This window comes from Haliotis cracherodii, unplaced genomic scaffold (genome assembly GCF_022045235.1).
Source record: "Haliotis cracherodii isolate W230 unplaced genomic scaffold, xgHalCrac1.p SCAF_12, whole genome shotgun sequence".
In the NCBI taxonomy this organism is placed as follows: Eukaryota; Metazoa; Mollusca; class Gastropoda; order Lepetellida; family Haliotidae; genus Haliotis; species Haliotis cracherodii.
This window is the reverse complement of record NW_027266267.1, coordinates 40,008,234-40,029,022: the sequence shown is the minus strand read 5'-3', so window position 1 is coordinate 40,029,022 and position 20,789 is coordinate 40,008,234. Positions and strand designations below refer to the sequence as shown.

At 38.5% G+C, this 20,789-nt stretch overlaps 1 protein-coding gene across 1 annotated transcript in view; it reads left to right on the top strand.

Moving 5' to 3' along the window:
* The window catches only part of LOC139457377 (scavenger receptor cysteine-rich domain-containing protein DMBT1-like), a 120,326-nt gene that overhangs the window by 8,215 nt on the left and 91,322 nt on the right, over nucleotides 1–20,789 (top strand). The window contains exon 2 of the mRNA XM_071238783.1: nucleotides 7,023–7,355. Within this exon, the coding sequence (XP_071094884.1) occupies nucleotides 7,023–7,355 (333 nt within the window). The remainder of the gene's footprint in view (nucleotides 1–7,022; nucleotides 7,356–20,789) is intronic.

The window sequence follows — 20,789 nt, the reverse complement described above, 5'->3', positions numbered from 1 at the left end:
TATCTTTTTTGTCCCTCGTGATCTTTCGGTGTCGCAGCACGCGATCGTACAAAATGGCTAAACTTCCTGAATAATGGTTACGAATTTGTCTGGCTAATTCGGGATCCGTTATCATATCGTACTCGAGCGAGATATTGTCAATGGAATAGCTAGCATCTTCATCAGCTCTGATTACTCTACTGTAGTCGTTAAAAGTGAGTTCGTATTCTAACCTATCACCTAAGGATGCTTGATAAAAAGGCATGTGGGAATCTAGTAATTCAAAGTCTAGGGGAACATAGAATCGGTTACCTAATGCGTCGGCAACGGCCTTATCTTTTTCGTTGGTAGCGTTACCATTTTCAGCACCATTTTCATGTAGCAATAGTATACATCGCTATCGTCGATACTCAAAACCTCATTACCGCTAATTTTAATAGCGATTTTCTTAACGATAGCACGACCTATGTTCTGAACGGGCTCCCTGTTAACGTCGTCAGAAGTCAAACTAATCGTAAATACTAGTCGGACAGTTCCCGGAACTAACACATCGTGTGCGCCGAGATTAGGAAAGCGAACCAGAAGCGTTTGATTCTGATCGATGGTACTAGGGTTATTAGTGTACCCTATGTTTAATATAAAAATGACTGATTTTGATATTAATGACTTTGATCTAAGTACCTTTGATGACTTTGATAACCAGAATCCAATCGAAGATACTGATGAAACCAACTTTGGTGGCACGAATCTTAACGATGAAATTTTACAATCAACCGTCAATGATTATTACGATTCCTTTAAAGACGATAGTCCTATTGTTCGTGACTATTCAAAGTTTACGATAGATAGTAAAGGAATATTGCGACTGCGTGGCACTCCGGATATTGATCTTATGCATTCTCGTACTCGTAAGCCCCTAGCCTTGTCTACGATAGCTGCTAAACACGGCATCTGCACTGTTTGTGATGAATTAGGTTTTGTGGACTACTACCGATGACCAAAACTTTCCGCAAAGACTACTAAGCCTCTTCAGACTATGAGGAAAGAACTCGTTAATACAGATGATTTGGAAGCTTCCTCGATGGTGGCCTCGAACGGACTCGGAGAAATCTTAGATACCTATTACGATAATTCCACTTTACAGGTACCACATTCAGAGTTCAGTATTAGGGAATTACAGGGTCTTGACAAGGCAATGCGAACAATGCGGGGAGAACTCATCAATAATACAGCCAAGATATCCGAAATCGACAAGCATATAGCTTACGAGAAAACAAAACTCGAACAGGCGGGCGATGAGTTCAGTAGACGCTGCGTAGCGGAAAGATTGCGTAACTTAGAAGACGAAAGATCGGCCCGCCTCGAAGCAGCTTCCAGTAATAGAAAGGCACTTCGTTCGCAAATCAGTCGTATTCGAGAAACTATCGATCAAGTCCTCAACGATGATACTACACTGGCGGATAAAATTAAAACATTGTTCAGAGAACAGGGACTAACAATTGCCAGTACTTTTAACCGCGTTGGGATTTATTATATCAACTTTGACTCTCGCGTTAACAGGTGGCACAGGTGGTAGCGGCGGATCACCGCCTAACGATAAAAACGGTATAAAAGAGTGGATAAAAAAGCATTTAAAAGCATTAGGTTCAGCACTGGGAAAGCTAGCTGAGAAAGCCGCGGCCGCACTTCCCGGTATAATAGGGAGTATAGTTTCCTGGCTATTGAATTTATTAGCTAAGACCACCACTTGGCTTAGTCAAAACTTGTGGGGGTTGATCGTAGCAATTGCAGGGCTGTTGTACGTATTCGCTAAAGACTATTTAACCAAATCAGTTCGCTAACCAAATCATTAGTAAACCAACCGAGACTCCACCCACTACAAGCGCTGTTTTTTCATCGATATGTTGTTGATTTTTAGCCGCAATATGCGGTGACACTTGTGCATCAGTAGATGGTTGTGAAACATGTGGTGTTTGTGGCTTGACTATTCCCTTTTCACCCGTGATGGTTTGCGTTATTAATTCGACGTTCATATCTGAATTTATACCTGGTTTTTGTTGATCGGTAGCGATAACAATTTTATTATTATAACCGATCACTTGACCGATCTTAAGTTCCACATTACTCGGAGACATGTATAGTCCCGGTGCATAAACAAAGTCCACTTTGGATTGAGCGTACTGTAATGCATCTTGAAAACGCTTTATAGACGATGGTATGTCAACTGGTGAATTAATGGCGTCCTCCACGTTTGAGACAAACCGTTTTTGCGCATCGAGCGCCGTCCCAGAACCGATAATGGACGTTCGTGTTTGCGATTGCGCTCCGAGAATTGCCCATACATAAGTTCTTATCGATTCATTAACTCTTACAAATCCTGGGTTAGTAAAATTATTTTCCGTTTTATTATTAAGAAATTCATTCCAAGCGTCTGCGGTATCGTTCATTTGTACAATTTTTTTAACAATATAAATTAAACCACTCTTAAAACTCATAATATCCCCTCTCCAATCGTTAATATAAAGTTCCCAGCCTTTATACCAATCACTGGTTTTATGCCAATGATCATATATTCTTGTGTAAAGTTTGCTGGTACTATACAATTTACCAAAATTAACCGGAAGTTTATTAAGTACTTTATATACATTATCGCTTTCTTCTTTGACGGATATTTTTTCCTCTGTGTAAGGAACACCTAGACCATGGTTTGCTCCTTTAATACGCCAATCTTTACTCGTAGAAACATTAAATTCCTGACAAATACGCTCATACGCGGACCTATCATAATTATTATTTGTGGAATTCCACGCTCGATCCTGCGGTAATGGAGCACTAATTTCTTTAAGTATACGTCTAATCTGATAGTACACGTGAAATGTTATAACAGACTTATTCAGTTCAAATCCTGGAGCGTAAAGAGATACGCCACATCCCGTTGTGGCACACCATATGGCAAAGTTTAACTGATTCTGCCCAAATTGCATCGGATTGTGAAACCAATCGTGCACCATTTTATCGCTAGTTGCCGTGACCCTGTAATTTTCAAAGATATCAGGGAATTTAACGAAAAATTCAGCACCAGAGGCAGTTACTATAATCGATTGATTAGTAATGTATCTCGATTTCATATTTAAGTTATGATATAGTATCATTGTATATTTAATATGTATGTTACACTCCCGGGAATTACAAATGGTCAGTCTATTGAACTGCTTCATACTATCGATAACTCGGATGGGCAACTCGAAGTAGCTATCTGTGATGTAACATATTACCCACGGTGGACCAATATAAGTGCTGCGAGAGGTAATAATGAGATGTATTTATCAATTGAACAAAATATTATTGAAAACTTCATTATTATACCTGATGGGTATTACAGCGTATGCTCACTCAATGATAAAATTTTTAAGCCTATGGGAGCTAGTCTCACACAAAATGAGGCGAATGGGATGCTGAAATTAGTCGCTGGAGAAAAGTTATTAGCTATTCCTGACAACTTAGCATCTAAATTTGGATTTGCACTCGACTCTAAATCTATGAACATAATAAAACCCAATGAAACAAAACATGGAGATACATTACCCGATTTAGTTCCCAATAAAGAGTTGTTCATCCATCTTGATCAAATAAGCACGACGGATAATATTCAACTAGAAAGTCCTTCAACTCTACTCAGATCTATTCCAGTGAAAAATGAAAAATATAATAGCGGTAGAACGGAATCTTTCTCGTCATTACAATATAAAAAATTAAAGCGTGGTATTATTTCAGACCTCAAAATTTCTGTATTAGATGTAAAACATCAACCTGTACATATAGGATACTTAAGTGTAACACTCCATATTATAAATAATGGTTGATGCATCAGGCCCTGGAATGATAAGACAATGTAATACAATTGCGCTTTCCGATCTCGGAGACACGGAAGGATTCGGTAAACCCGGTAACAATGGTAAGTTATACGCTTTACACTTACACGATAATGTATACAAGCAGAAAGAAGTTATATTCCCGGAAAATCTAGAAGATTTAAGCGATGTCGACGTTAGTAGACTCCTTAAAACCACTCCGTACAATATTATTTACAACAGTGAGAATAAATGCACTATGGTCGAAGCAAACATCAAGTGGCTACTGAATATCGTCATTACCCCACCTTATGCGATGATGGGTAAGGGACAAAATTTAACTAAGATAATAAATAGTGGCATCGTACTCGCGGCCTATATCCCATCAAAACGAAAAAGTGTGTTAGTCACTCCCCTGCCAGAAAAAACAGGTCATATGTTATATAGTCGTCCGGCAATCCAAAATGTTAGTTTAAATTTGGTTACAGAATTCGATGATATTAAAGTTAACTTGAGTGCAATACCTAATATTTCTACGCTTATTATTGAAGTCTTGTTCGGAGATGCACCGGTAGATGCCTTCGAAATACTACCAGGTCTATCGATTAAATGGCTCAAGAAACACGAGCGTCAACGTTGTAGTATAATTCATGTCGGTGCATCACCCGTTGCAACCCTCGAGGGGATTCAAATTATTAAAAGTGACAGAATTTCTCTTTCTAAGATATTCTTGCCGTATAATATACATTTGATAAGTTTGATGTATACTCTCAAAACATTTAAGCAAAACCAATTAAAGACTATTATATATTCGTAATATACACTATGAGTTTATATCCAGCGCTCGATGAAGCAATTGAAAAGATGGAAACTGATTTCGATTACATCAAATAAGCGACATAAAACATCGAGTAGAAAAGGATAGGGAGTTGAGACTTGGATTGTATAAAAAGTATCGCAGAGCCGTGAATGCTCTGGACGGAGTTGACACCGCTCTTGTAGTAGCTGGCATGGGACTCGGTGTAGCCGGTGTCGGTTTACTATCAACTATAATCGCCGCGCCTATCGTGCTCGGCATGGAAATAACCGCCGGAGTCTCGGGACTGGCAGGAATAGCGATAAAATACATTTCTCGTAGGTTGCAAAAGAAAGCATTAAAACACGATAGTATTCGCCGAAGCAAAGTTGAACAGCATTGAGGATCATATTTCGACAGCAATGGCCGATTGTAAGATATCCAAGGATGAGTTTCGTTTAGTGTTGTCAGAACTCACCAAATACAATGAAATGAAGCAAGAGATTCGATCAAAATCTCGTAAGACCAATGGTATTAGCGAAGACGAGAAAAAAAGTTCATAGACCACGGGAGGCAACAAGCGCGTCAATTATTCCGTGCCAAAACCAAAGAACTGGTTGGAGATTAAAAATAGATTGCTTACTATCGTTTGATCACATTTAGACAAATGCTTACATAAATATATATAATAATGGAAAAAAACTATTAAATGGAGAGAATTACCACAAGGTTTTTATTATATCAGTGATGTCAAACCAACCAAATACGGTTATCAATTGTTTCTTATCAATTTACAAAAAGAGTGTAGTTATATAGTCTGGTCTCCTAGTAAAATGAACGAAGAACTTAATAAAAATGTTGAATATCGCTTTATCGATAAAAATAATGAAGAATATGTTTATTACCATTTAGACTCATCTAAAGCAATGATTGGCCCCAGGTATTGGTGAGCCAGAGCCATGACTATCGTTGAATCGCATCATCATTTTGGCATAAAAAATTCCATCTCTAGTGGAAGTGGTCCAGAACCATCATTACCTATAAAAATTTATATCATAGACTCCAGGTGGTGGTCAATTTAGCTGAATCTTATGACCATCATTGAATGGCATAATCATTTTGGCATAAAAAATTCCATCTGTAGTAGCAGTATAGGTATATGAATCTGGTTCCAGTGGAAGTGGTCCAGAACCATCATTACCTATACTACTGATGGAGTGCAGAGGATTTGGTGGATTTTGTAATACATTTGTTGATTGTACTCCATTTGTTGGTTGCTTGTTGGTTTCACACTAAGTTCTTGGACGTACAGATTTCTGTGTTAACATATTGTTTCAATTTGGGAATCGATACGTAACAACTGACAATTTAGATACATATTAAAACAGTGTCATAAGGTAACTGAATACATAAATTCAAATACATAATAAGACGTATTTAATATATCACTAACTTGTAAGGAGGATCTCAGTGATCAACTTAAAATCCACGCAAAGCACGGTTGTGGTCACTCAATACAGTTGGTGTGCATGTGAAATGCTGAGTGCTAGGATGTCTAGACTGGAACAATCAGGTGTAAGCTGACTTAAACAAAGAAACAACAGAAAACAGCCTACCTGTCATACACCACAACTAATTATTGTTGATGCTCAGGTTTAAATATACAATTGATTAAAAAAAGCACATAGGTTAAGTTCATATTCTGCCGAAATAAGCATTGTAGAGTGCAACAGCTACATTAAAAGGCCAATACATCATTTCAATACACTATGTAAAAATATGCAAAATACAGAAAGTGCCTGTATATACAACACTGCCACATATTTAGTCTTATTCACGTGTTTGTGACTATGTCTTTTATGGAAGCTCTGACATTTTTGTTAGTTCATATGATGTTTTACGGTAATATGTTGGATGTTACATGTATACAAGATACACTGCTGGAGCATTGACCTTACTTAATGTGATATTTTGCGTTTACTGTTGCAAACAAACTTTCATAAATTGTGAGTGAGTGAGTTGATATTGAACGTCACATCGGCAAATTTTCAGCCATATCGTGACGAGAAGTAGTACATTAATAACACATATATGTAGACTTTATAAAAAAAAAAAACTGTCATCAAAGGACAGTACAATAACTAGAATATCACAGAGTCTATCTAAAACTAGTTGAGGAACATTTAAAAGCAGAAAGAATTAACAACACAATATAAAAATGGGCTAGAGATCGTCAGTAACTAAAGGAAGTTCACCATACCAGGGATCATGGGGACTTACAGTGCCCTTGCTTCCTACATGGACCTTTCATAAAGAAGTCACACTCTTCGTTTCATAAGTGATACATATTTGTAAGTCTACCTCTGTCAATCTTTCATAAATCTTCTCTTTTCCAGTGCCCACAACTGAGCATGTCAGGGTCGGCAGCTATGCCACGTTGTCATGGACTCTCCCGGAGCCTGGGACCAGGGAGTTCAGTGTTTGTAACAGTGAGACAAAGACATGCCTTCTTCACGTCACAAGCCACAATCATGTCAGAGCTGCCAGTGACAAGTTCACATCTAGACTGAGATTCATTGGAAAAGTGTCATCATCGGGAACTGGTTTGTTTAGATTCGTGCTTTCTGATGTAAGTTGGGAAGACGAAGGTCATTACAAGTGTTACAGAGGCTCACCAGGATCATGGGGACCAATCATCCCTGACTGTGGACAGAAGCTTGTAGTGCAGGGTCAGTAATATTCAGACAGTTCCGTCTACTATCTGATACGTATCTGTTGCCTACCAAATGCCTGAAATATCCTTTTGATATTCATACTGTTTGATAATCTTGACATCTTGATTGGCTTTCTCACAATGCATTTGTCGGTTTACATTTTAGAAACTGTTGAATACCACGACTAACACATATATGGATATATTTTTGATTTATTGGAAATGTATTTCTGGACAATGTATATGGTGTGTTGTTCAATTAGAGACAACCATCTGCATAGCTCTGACACTGTTATTGCATGTGTTTACTTTTCGTTGGCCAAGCAACTATCGTTGCCAATATAATTGCTACACCTTGAATGTTTGTGCTTGTAAATGACAAAATGCATATGACTGCTCTACAACAATGAAATATGTCATGATGAGGATTAAGAAAGGTATATTGTTCTACAATCATGACCTTTCTTGATTTTGCTTGAAATACTGACATACCAGTTAAACTTGGTGCTTTGATATTTCTGTTTCATTCAAAAATTCCTGAAATGAGATCAATGAAATCATTTATACACATTCACACCGACTGCAGTCATTAGGGAAAACAAACAATAAGAGGACAATCAATCTCTTTAATGCTAAACATCATTCTCAACAACGAGATAGTCATGGTTTAATGTAAAAAACATCCCAAGAAATTTTTCTTATTCCTGCCAGCATAAACACCAGAAATGTATCAATAAAACAAGAAAATACTTCTGTGCATTATTTAATTATTGAATACGGGACAGTGACAGGGCAACTGCTACTCTTGTCAGATCCTTCCATGGCAGCAAGTCGCAAGCCATGGAAGTAGGCTTGCCTCTCCCTGTCAGTTTTCGACTTCAAGCGACTTTGACATGTTTATTCTCGTATGTAAACAACATAACTGAAGCACGTAAAACACAACCTCTTGTGATGCTTTTAATCAACCGGGCCCACTGCACAGAGCATCCTTAGTTACCATCGACCATAGGTGCTTACAATCCACTTTACAAAATACATGCCTGAGTCATATTCCACTTGCACAAACTGATCTTTGCGGTGTTGTAAGACAGTTTGGATTTTAAATCGCGATCGTGCCTCAGATTGAAACCTTCAACAGTGGACATATGATTACCTTTAATTTGATTTCTGTCTTAAAGTGGCTGCAAAAGCGCATAGCTTGCTGCATATATCTACAGTGGAACCGGTTAGGTGCCTTCCATCATACCTTGCACCTTCTTTTAACAAAGCTTTAAAAAAAATCAAAGGAAAAGATAACGAGGATGATTGACTATACTTTCTTCTTCCTTTCCTCCTGGATGGACACTTTCAAGATTTAAGTATTATGATTTTGTAACAGTAGCAAGATATATACCCCAACCATGTTTTATGAAACTGTTGAAATTCGAAAGAACACCTCCATAAAGTTGGCTCTAGAATTAGTAACTGTTCGGCATTTTAGAAGTTACGGAGTACATAAGGAGTACATATTTTTAAAAAAAATCATAATACTTATGTCACTAAGCTAAGTTAAGTAATGAAATAATGCTGTATGTGTTCCTTATCGTAATGTAATATCATAAATGTTATGGAAATTAACATAAACAATAAAAAATAACAGCAATATTTTCTCGTGACCTAACATGAAAATGTATAACCAACCGGTGGTTTTTATTAGAATTACCTGTCCCTGCCAGAGCCAGCTGCACATCGACTGGGAGATCCCAAGTCAAACTAGGGTTCATAATCAAGCTACCCAAAGCCAACATTATCACAAGTTGTTCAAAAAGGTACTAGGGGGGTCCTGATAAAGGGGCGATATTAGACATGATTAGGCATCTTTCTACAACCATGAGGACTCAATCAAGTCGGCCATATCAGGTGACATATCCTGCTTTTAGGTGGCCATCCAGTATATGGGGGTAGACTAAGAACTTCTGGAGATGTGCTCGTGTTTTATACTATAACGACGATGCCAACGACTGTACAATATTTTAATGATCTTATTTTTGGAGACGTAGAACTAAATCATGGGGAACTGACTCGACAAATTGGCAGTACCGGACGAAGAAGGAGATTTTCTAAGGCACTAAAATAACAACTGGTGTTTACCAGGGAGTGTTTTATGATAAAAAACATTGACTATTCATTTCTTCTCTCATTTTCCAATGTAGTTCACTTCAAATTTCTTCTCTTTTTCTTGATCACAAGGTAATGAGCCTGCTGGATGTTACCCTGTGACATCTGTCTCATCTACCACGGATTTGATGCTATCTACAAATTGAGCCATTTCCAATTTCCTCCACTAGTTACTGGATACTTTTAGAAAAATATTCCCCTTCTCGCTTAATCCCCCCTTTCATGCACTCAAAAATATAAAACATATACTGATTGAGATCTTTATATAATTCATACAATAAACTAATGTTCATTCAGTAAGATATTGATGGGTGTAAGGAACAGTCCCTTTGAATATTGATCATTTAACACACAAATTTATGTATAGTTTGACAGATTATAATAAAACGAATATCAAAATTCATCAACACTTGCCAAGTACACCAATATGTCACCAATTGGAAGTTGTCACAGATTATTATCATCAGTTATAGCTATAGGTTTTACGTTGACTTCATAGTCAGTATATATAAACAATATTCTATTCTATTCCATTCCATTCTATTATAGAGTATTATTATTTAATAGAGTATTATATTATATTATATTATATTATAGAGTATTATATTGTATTATATTATAGAGTATTATAGAGTATAGTAGATTTATATATAAATTTTGACTATAAATTATAAATGATTTATGTATATATGTAAATACGGATATATACAGAGGGAGAAATATTAAGGCCTAATATAATAGTAATGTATAGCTTTGTTAGAGTTAAACCATAGCAGGATATAGTTATATAAACAGTTAGGCTATTTGTTAGCATAAGGGGCCTGGTAAATATAGGAAAACAGAAGTAAAGTCTAGCCTTAACAGGGACAGGACGTCGACCTATCTGAAGCATTGTTTTCACACAACAGCCGATAATCCCCCAGCTTACTCTGCTATACTCGCGAGAGAAGTTTCTGCTCTTGTGAGCTACTGCGAGAGTAGGCTTCCTTCCCGGTGTAGTAGGCTGAAATCACTCCACAGGCTCAGACAACTCTAGAGTTATTTGAGCCTAGGCTCATATGACTCCCCTTAGGCTTAAACGACTCACCCGTCGTAGGCTCAGATAACTCCCTAGGCTCAAATGACTCACCCATTTGTTTTCAACAGTCTTTCAACGATGATACAGTACAGTATTTTCGATGGTTGCAGCCCATATATTTTACAGCTTGTAAAATTTCCAATTTTTTTGCATAATAAGATTTTATGTGATAAATTTGAAGGACATTATCAAGTCATTTCGTATAAACTTTTTACATACAGTTACACATCAACTTTATTTTCTGACATAATAGCTGGATATGATGTGATATTGACGCTTTACTGTGATATTTGTTTAACTTATGAAAGATTTGTATTCATTATTCTGTTTGATTTACTCAAATATTTCAAATAATACTGCACCTGATGTTTGATTGTTATGTCTGTTATATTTTTAAGAAAGATAATTATATTGACACCTTGACAATCTTCTTTTCTGCATGTAAAATGTTGATATGCATGCACGATCATTATGTAACAAAATCAATGGAAACCTATATATTTAAAACATATGAAAATAATTACTTTACCTAATGTGATATGATAATAAGTTTCCTTTTTAAGGTTATTTATATCGTCAAGTTACCTTATTGTGAAGTTTAAATGTGCTTTGTGTTCAGAAATTAGTTCTTTGAGTACGAAGTCGGCGCGATCATGGTTTTATTAGGTAATAGCTGGTTCATACACTTATGTCTCTTTATACACGAAAACTAATCGTCTTGTTAATGATAATTATAGGAACGGGCTCCGTCCGTCCGTACGTCCGTCCGTCTGTCACATTTCGTTTCCGGAGCATAACTCATAAACCGTTCAATATTTTTTTCATCAAACTTTGCAGGTCTGCCAGGTACATGCTGAACTGGTGCCTTTTGCTATTGAGAAATTTTAGAAATATTTATTTTTTACGTTTCCATGGCAACAAGATGGACTTAGGTTCCAAACTCATTTTTTTTTACAATTTCCATGACAAGTTCCACCTCGGCTAAAAAAGGTTAGGGTTTGTTTAGATTTGATTATATCATAAATTCTGCAACAGGGGCGGGGGATATAGCCACGTTAGTGGCAAACTTTTGTATATTATTACAATTACTGGCTTCAAACGACAGAGGGATATATTTCTTAATTTAGGCTTATATACATTTACATACATTTACATACGCACGCACGCATACATACATAAATACACACCCATAATTTACATACATCCATGAACTCTTGAAGATACGAGTAATAATAGGCCTTCAGCAACCCATGCTTGCCGTAAAAGGCGACTATGCTTGTCGTAAGAGGCGACTAACGGGATCGGGTGGTCAGGCTCGCTGACTTGGTTGATACATGTCATCAATCCCAATTGCGTGGATCGATGCTTATGATATCAGTCAGTGGATTGTCTGACTCGATTATTTACAGACCGCCGCCATGTGGCTGGAATATTGCTGAGTGCGGCGTTAAACAACAAACCAACCAACCAACCAACATGCATCCATGTAATGGTACACACAGCCAAACGTACCATGCACACATACAACCATGTAATCACACGTACGTACTGAATAGGTAGGAAGCGTGTGTATTGATCTGTTGTCTTAATTACTGACCCGTCAGTCAGCATGTATCAAATCTTTATAACCAGTGAGATTGTGATAACTGTCTGAATGGCACGTCTGAAAACAAGAGTGAGTGAGTGAGTGAGTATGGTTTTACGCCGCTTTTAGCAATATTCCAGCAATATCAAGTTGGGGAACACCAAAATAGGTTTCACACATTGTACCCATGTCGGAAATCGAACCCGGGTTTTCGGCGTGACGAGCGAACGCTTTAACCACTAGGCTACCCGACCGCCCCTCTCTGATGAAGAGGTGAACCGTTACACAGTAATTCGGGGTAACGGGTGCTACAGAATCAAAATACCGACGAGCTACATGTTTTAACAGTATATATATGTTACGAATGTGTGTCATTCCTTAATCAGTACGATGTATATTATAAGTATATACACTTAAAAGTAGACACATGTTAACGATAATAATGACAGAGAGTTAAATAAATGAAGGTCGTGTTATATTTAGTATTCTTTCCTAAGTTATTTATAAGATGCATTTTAAACACACTTTTTCATGAGGAAAGAAATGATGGTGCAGAAAAAAGACTAGCAATTAACAGTATAGCCACGATGCAATCGCGTTACTCAATACAATGAATAAAGAACAATATATAGGGCGCCTTTTCACAACGTGAGATTCAGTTCTTGTGATTGGCTGAAAGCCTTTCCGCCCATAAGAAACCAAGTTTATATAATCGATCAGGCATATTTCTAAAACGACACCATTGTCTAGCTATACATATTCACTGTCTGACAATCGGAGGTATCCACCCTCTATTCCCATTCAGAGCAAAATTAGTTGCATATCTACCCTCCCCTAGACAGAAAACCTGATGGCACCACGGTGGTGTTCTGCATTAACATCAGACAGTCACGGTTACCCCATACAGATGCGCCGTAGCTAAGACAGACCACACCATAGTGTCATATAACTTAGAAAAAGTGCTAATATGCATAACGTGGAAATAAGTAGGCCTAATGCTCTGTTAGCTGATTTGGCCGCAGTCTTTGCCATTGTGTTATAATCAAGATGCTCAGTCAACAATAAACCCAGGTAGCTGTAACAGTTAACACTACTTAAAGCCGAACTACCAATAAAAATTGGTAGACAGTAAACACCATTGTTTCAAGCCACGATTAACATGACACATCACACATCACACATGTCAACATACCATTTACTCTCACACTTCATTTAACATTGCGATAAAGTGATTGAAGCGCTACTAGCATGTTTCCATTTACACCAATATTATGAAGTTTATGCCATAGCAGATTTCTGTTAACAGCAATCATATTTTTTTTAAATCTATAAGAGCTGTAAACCAAGATTTTTTCATGCTTTTTCTAGTTTCTATAATTGAACATTCTGTGTGAATATGGTCCATAGTGGACCTCTTTTTTCTAAAACGATTTTGGGCACCATTCAAAACACCGGTAGAATCTGTCCAAGATTGTAATCTTTGATTAAGGACAGTACATTACATCTTATAAATTGTATTTGTGATAAGGGATCTGTAGGGTTCAATGTACAGCTCTTTTGTATAGGGTTAATTATTCCCATCTACCACTTTGTGGGAATATTACCAGTGGTAAAATAAAAATTAAATATTTTATGCATTGCTGATATATCATTTTGAGACTTCAAACATACAGTGGGAATACCATCTGTGCCAGGCGCCTTCCAACGGTGATTTCCGTCTATTGCTCTAGCTACTTCAAACATTGTAATATTGGCATTAAAAAGGACATGAACATCTTCATCCTTTTGTCTGTCGTTATCTGCAATTTCGCTGTGGGAACCAGCATCCCCATTCAGCAACCGACAGTAATCTCACTTCCATATATCTAGCACTATATTCCATTCCTCACTCACTGTTCCATCCTCTAGCACAACTTTCATTGGAATCTGCTTCTGTCTCTCTCCAACTATACCGATTTTATCTTCTTGCAAAACTCCCGGTCATGGCTTTCACAGCTTTTCCAGCCGTTTGCTAGTCTTACTCATATATGCGTGACCCGTGAAGATTCCGGGGTAGAATAGGTCTTCAGCAACCCATGCTTAGCGACTAACGGGATCGGGTGGTCAAGTCAGGCTCGCTGACTTGGTTGATGCATGTCATCGATCCCAATTGCGTGGATAGAAACTCATGATATCAATCACTGGATTTTCTGGTCTAGACTCGATTATTACAGACTGCCGTCATGTACCTGAAATATTGCTGATTGCGGCGTTAAACAAAAAAACAACCAACCAACAATAATGAGTGCTAAGCTGTTTCAACAGGCTCATCAAACTCCTTTCTCCTCATAACAAAACTATGCTTAAGATTCACTCTGCCGGGTCCATGCTTATATTTACACTACTTTCTTTCCGCCTCACACATTGCATTCCAAAACAAACATAGGCCATCATTCCACAATGGCTTTCCACCTCGCCTCTTTTTATTACTCCTCTTCCCCAAAACAATGAGCGAGAACTTAACTTCTCGTGCATTTTATTCTTAACTAACCCAGTTAACCTATCAGATCAGGTATCGAGATCAATCTGGGAGTGAGTAGGAGCCTCAAGTTGTAAATTGATATCATTAGATGTAAGAAAATCACCTGGTACATCCGAAGTAAAGTACTTAGTTGCATAAACAACATCCTTCTCCCTAACAGCAACATTTTGGTGCTAACAAACATGACAGTCCACTCAAATAACGAGTCCCTTGGGCACGCCTGAAACCTATGATTGTTACTTTGGTCTGAGAGCCCTATCCAAACTATACCTTCATCAGATTTATTTTCAATATCGACACTCTTAAAACTATCAAGAAAAGTGTCTCTAATGAGAAATCTGGTATAGATCCATGTTTAGCACGGTTATGTAATGGAGGTCTGTTATATCCGAACCATGTATATCAGTTTATTGTCAATTCGTCGTCTTTACGTAGGTGAGTTTCGGCTACAACAATTATATCCAAGTCACGGAATTCTAACAGTTCGCGGCGTAACATGTGACTATTGTTCAGAATGTCAGGTGTCCAGCCAGCAACATTCGTGAACCCGCAGACTGACTATCTTCTACCATCCTGGCTCCATGGATTAGAGCCCCTGGTCTGTGTTGCAGGTGATCTCCTGTCCCCTCCATTCGTGGTGGATTCTCTTGGTCTCCTGTCTCCATCAAGCCAGTTTCGTCTGTCCCTGTTGTGTCGTCTGCACTCTGTCTCCCGACGTTGTCTCTATCGTGGTTGTCAATATCACCTGTCACCTCGATCCGTTCTGTCCGTGTGGTTGTTATCATCATGTGATCGTGTTAGCTGCAACCGCGAGCCTATCAACCCCACCACCACAGTAGCTATTATTCTCAGACTTGATTTGTACTGGCGTTGTTGTCGGGTTTTATCAGCCATAACATAGACGTTTCTATAGTTCCTCGTATCTCCCAGCTTTCAAGATTTAATTTTATCCTCACTTGACTTGCAACTATCACCCCTGGATGGCGAATATCTGCCAATTGTTTTCACAAAGCTTTGTCTGTCACTTTACCTCTCAGTTTCAAACTGTCCTTGATCATGGCATTGACTTTATGTCTAACATTCTCACCCTCTATTCCTGCAACATTTCTGAGCACAATGATTAGTTTTTTGACGTCCTCCTCTCTCCCAACAGCTCTGTTTCTCAGCTCATTGATTTCTCTATTGAGCACGTCTCTCTCTTTGCTTTGTTTGTTTGTTGTTTAATGCCGCACTCAGCAATATTCCAGCTATATGACGGCGGTCTGTAAATAATCGAGTCTGGACCAGACAATCCAGTGATTGACTTCATGAGCATCGATCCGCGCAATTGGGATCGATGACTTGCATCAACCAAGTCAGCGAGCCTGACCACCCGACCCCGTTAGTCGCCTTTTACGACAAGCATAGTTGCCTTTAACGGCAAGCATGGGTTGCTGAAGACCTATTCTAACCCGGAATCTTCACGGGTCCTCTCTCTTTGCACTGTGTATGCACAATACTGTCTTCTGTCGTGCACCTCCTTCACTTTCCTCGTCACATCTTCCCGAATCTCTATCAGTTTGGCATTAAACGTCTGTTATAGCTTTTTTAAAACATTGTCTTCAAATCTGCCCATACTCTCCTCGAATCTATCCATGCGTGAAGTGAGAGCGTGCAATAAAACAATACTCCCCCAAACCTCATAAACATGATTACTGAAAGACGTTAAATGTCAAAATTTAAAAAAAAGCACTTGAATAGCAATATTATTTACCAAGATCATGTATTCTCACCATCGCAAAACATCATGTAGAAGCCACAACAGTAGTCATATTTTCCATCACTATCACATCTAAAAATGAGACATCAGCAAGTACATATGATACAATGTGTTTTGACATTTTTCGTCAGGATATAAAAAAAATTCTCTTCTTGTTGCCACCTCCAAGTTCAGCTGAACATTGGTCCACCTTTGGTCAAAAGTTTGTTTCCCCTGTAATGAGTATGTCACGCGTTGAACTCGAGTGACGAACGGGGTGCACACCCATGTTCAATGCGTTGCGCACGGATGTCACACGCGTGGCGGACGGGTTCCACACAAGTAGTCAACGGGGTGCACATGGGTTGCGTAACGCGTGGCGTAAGGGGAATGGACTTCTAGGCAGTAGTGTAGTTATAAATGTATGAGAAGAGGGTAGTGTAGAATACCAGTTTTTTCTAAAATTATCAAGAAGTCTTATCTTAAATAATCTGATAAAAATGTCAATATTCCCAACATCCTGGCTAATACATACAAAATAAAACCCAAATTGAAATAGAATATGTTTGAAATGTGTAGCCCATGTGACTCTGTCAGAATCATCAAGAGACTTCAACTTGATGAGGTAGCCTATATCTATCTGGAGTGATTAATCTACACCAGTACTTAACTGCCCTTGACAACGTCGAGAAAGCACTTGAAAAAAAATCAAAATTGACCGTAGCAATACCGATGTAGTACCGGCGTTCCCGTTGTGATACCGTTGTGATACCGTTGTGATACCGTTGTCCTACCAGTGTAAGAGCTGATGTGCTACCAAATACCACTTTTCTGTCACCTTGGTGTTACCGATCCGCCGCCGATATTATACCGATGTACCACTGTTGTCCGGAGCTATAGCAGAGTGATACCGTTGCGCTGCCGATGCACTACCGATGAAACGGTGGAGCTCCGGTATCACGTAGTCGGCGCATTCGGCCGTACTACGGTATCACAGTGATACCAGCACGGTACACATTGAAGCCACCGGAGAGCTGCTGACCCATTACGGGGCGCTACCGGTGCTCTACCGACATTATCGAAGCCATACAGGAGCACTGCCATTGCTCTCTCCGGCAGCGCAACGGTGGAAATTTGTAAGCATGTTAAAAAATTTACCGTTTCTAAATTTGAATCTGATGAATATCCAAGAGATGGGAGCGATTATTTCACCTAGGAGATTCAAACAAGTAAATGCATGTTTCGAAGACAAAAAAGCTTGAATTTTCCAAAAATGATTTCCTTTAAAAAATCTGATAGTCCATTTACACACTAGGGGGCGCTGAAGTCATGACTTAGCACTTTTTTAAATCATACTACTCCCAAGTAAATGGATGTTTTCATCAAAACTAAAAAAGACAATTTTAGTATTTGGTGTCCAAATAAAAAGGAATTCAACAACATGCACAAAACTTAAGCATTCTAATATATTCCTTGAGCAATAATACTTGAGTTGGCACATCAAATTTCAAACATAATCAATGTTGACACTTTTCGATCTTTTCTCTTCCTTCACATTAAAAAAAATGTGCATGGATTCTATTTTCTGTAACAAAAATGTGTTAGAAATTAAGATAAGTTTTAACCATGCCATTTAAAGTAATTAAAAGGTTATTGCTAAATGAGTGACCATGGTCATATTAAAAATGCTGACACAAGGGAGATAACTCTTTGATTTGCTATTCATAAAAGTTGGCATTTGGATACATTTTAAGAAAAATGAAAGCATCTAAGATAAGAATCTTTAGTTAATGAATTATCAGTTAAAACAAGCTCTGTTAGAAAATATACTGAACCAAATTAAAAACTTCACAATCCTAAAGTTTTAACAAAAAAAGAAAAACACAAGAAAACAAAAGTCTTTACTGACATTTGTCATGCCACGCCTTTAAAACGTGCAACGTGAACGTACCATCGGCATGTTGCAGACGGGAACGCCCGTAGCTGAAGTCGCAAGGACGATGGGTTGTTGTCGATGGACTGTTTATGATTTACAGACGCGTCTACAGCAAACGGATACCACAGCTGATCGCCCTCGGCCAGGTCGACCAATAGTGACGTCACATGCAGAAGGGCGTCAGTTGTCTTACGTCACCACCGTCAGCGATTTGTGATTGCTACATCAACCAGAAATGAACTGTTTAGGGGTAGACTGAGTGCGCAAACTGTTCGAAACTATCTGAGAACTGCTCACCTTCAAGCACGACGGCCATACTGCGGGCCGATTCTGATTCAATTACACAGACATCAACGTCAATTGTGGGCACAGCGACACTTACGATGGACTCAGAGGAATTGGAATCAAGTCGTCTTCAGTGTTGAATCCTTATTTAATCTTCGATTTGCTGATGGTAGGGCGAGGGTGTGAGAGCGCCGTCATGAACGTTACGCCCAGTGTTGTGTACAGGAAGTTGACAGATTTTGAGGCGGAAGTGTCATAGTGTGGGGTGCTTTCTGTGGCAATGCACGTTCCAGGCTTCTTGTCATCAGTGGCAACCTCAATGCTGCTGCTTACAGCGACCAGGTACCTGCACCAGAACTTCTGCCAATTATGGCAGCACATGGAACCGGTTTGATCTTCCAACACGACAATGCCAGACCCCACACAGCAATTTTGACAAGGAATTTCCTTCAGAATGCGGGAGTCAATGTCATGAACTGGCCGTAAAGGTCTCCCGACCTCAATCCTATCGAACACGTCTGTTCGCAAGATCTTGGCACCATTTTGCAGCAACAATGGCGTCGTCTTCCCAATCATGTGTTCACAAGCATCACGAGGTCCATACGGAGGCGTTGTGTGGCAGTTGTCAACGCTCATTGTGGCCATACACGCTACTGAACTTGTGTGCCGTCAGATTATCGTGCTTGGGACTGCGTGATTTAAACTGTTGATGTTATTAACGAATACCGTGGGTGCTTGGAACAAATTATGGCTCACCGTTAATTAAAATCCTTCTTTGGACATTAATGATTAAAAATTACCTTCCCTGATACATTTGTCCGTTGTATATCATATATGGGATTACTTTTAAAAATGTTTTTAATTTGACTCAGTATATAAAGAAGAGCACAAACACATCTCTCAATAAATTTCAATCCAAAGAGGTATTTTACAGAAGCTTCAATTTACAATAATTATTCTTTAGCCTCCCTTATAGCACTTGCAATGAGAATGTCTGCATAAGAAGTTTCATGTATTATTTAGTGTACATGACACTATGATAATAAATTTCAAATTCATAATATCTTGACATTCTTCTTGAGAATCGAAATGACCACATGTTTGTATTTCAGATGTATTTCAACAGAAAACATAAATCAAACAGTTACTGACCCATTTGTTTGTCGCCTGCTCTAAGAGTCATGTTAGTATGACACAAATAGTTATTTAAGCTATTTACTTTAGTTCTCTGGATGCTAAGTGACATGAATACCCATCTCACATCTTCAAGACGTGATAAACATTAATCTTCTTCATCTGTGCCTGTGTCACTTTCACTGTCTGAACTGTGACTCATGCTTGCATCAGCATGGTCTTCATCTAAATCATCAGGTATGGTCGTCAGTTCCTTAGTGATGCAGCTTGGCATTTGGTCACCATCAAACCAAACAATTTAGTAGGTTCCATCTTCTACCTTCCAGCCATGTCCTTCTGGTGCATATTCAACATGAGTTGGTGTGTGAGCATTTCTCCAAACACTTGATACAAAGTTTGTTCGTTTGATATTCTCAACTAATGTTCTCTTGGATGGCGGAAACACACATTTTTTTAAGGAACATAATTCTGTTTAAAAATACTAATCTAATGTCATTTATGTCTGACATCTCCGGTCTGGAATATTAGGTGCACACAAGATGTTTTCTTGTCGTTTCTGTGACAAGCCAAAACTTTTAAATGTTGACTTGAAGGCATCTGATGACTGGACCATTTACAAGGATCGACACTTTCCCTTTCTAATGAATCTAGCTGTGCAGTCACACCATGTGAAAGCATGTACGGATAAAAGTATTTGAAATATGTCCTTGCCAATTACAGAAGCAAATGCATTGATGTCGAAATAGCGTCTTGTGTTGTTACTGCTGTTCCCATGATCAATCCAGACAGGTCCCCATTCCAGGCGTTGTAAGTGATGAACTACACCTGTATCTGATGCCCTAAAAGATATGTTTGGAGAATCAAGATTTTCACAAACATTACACAGATTGTATATACTGTAATATCATGAATATGAAATTATTTATCATAGTTACACATACACTAAATACGTTTTGTGTAGGCCCAATAAGACACGAAAATTCATTTGCAGACATTCTCATTGCAACTGCTATAAG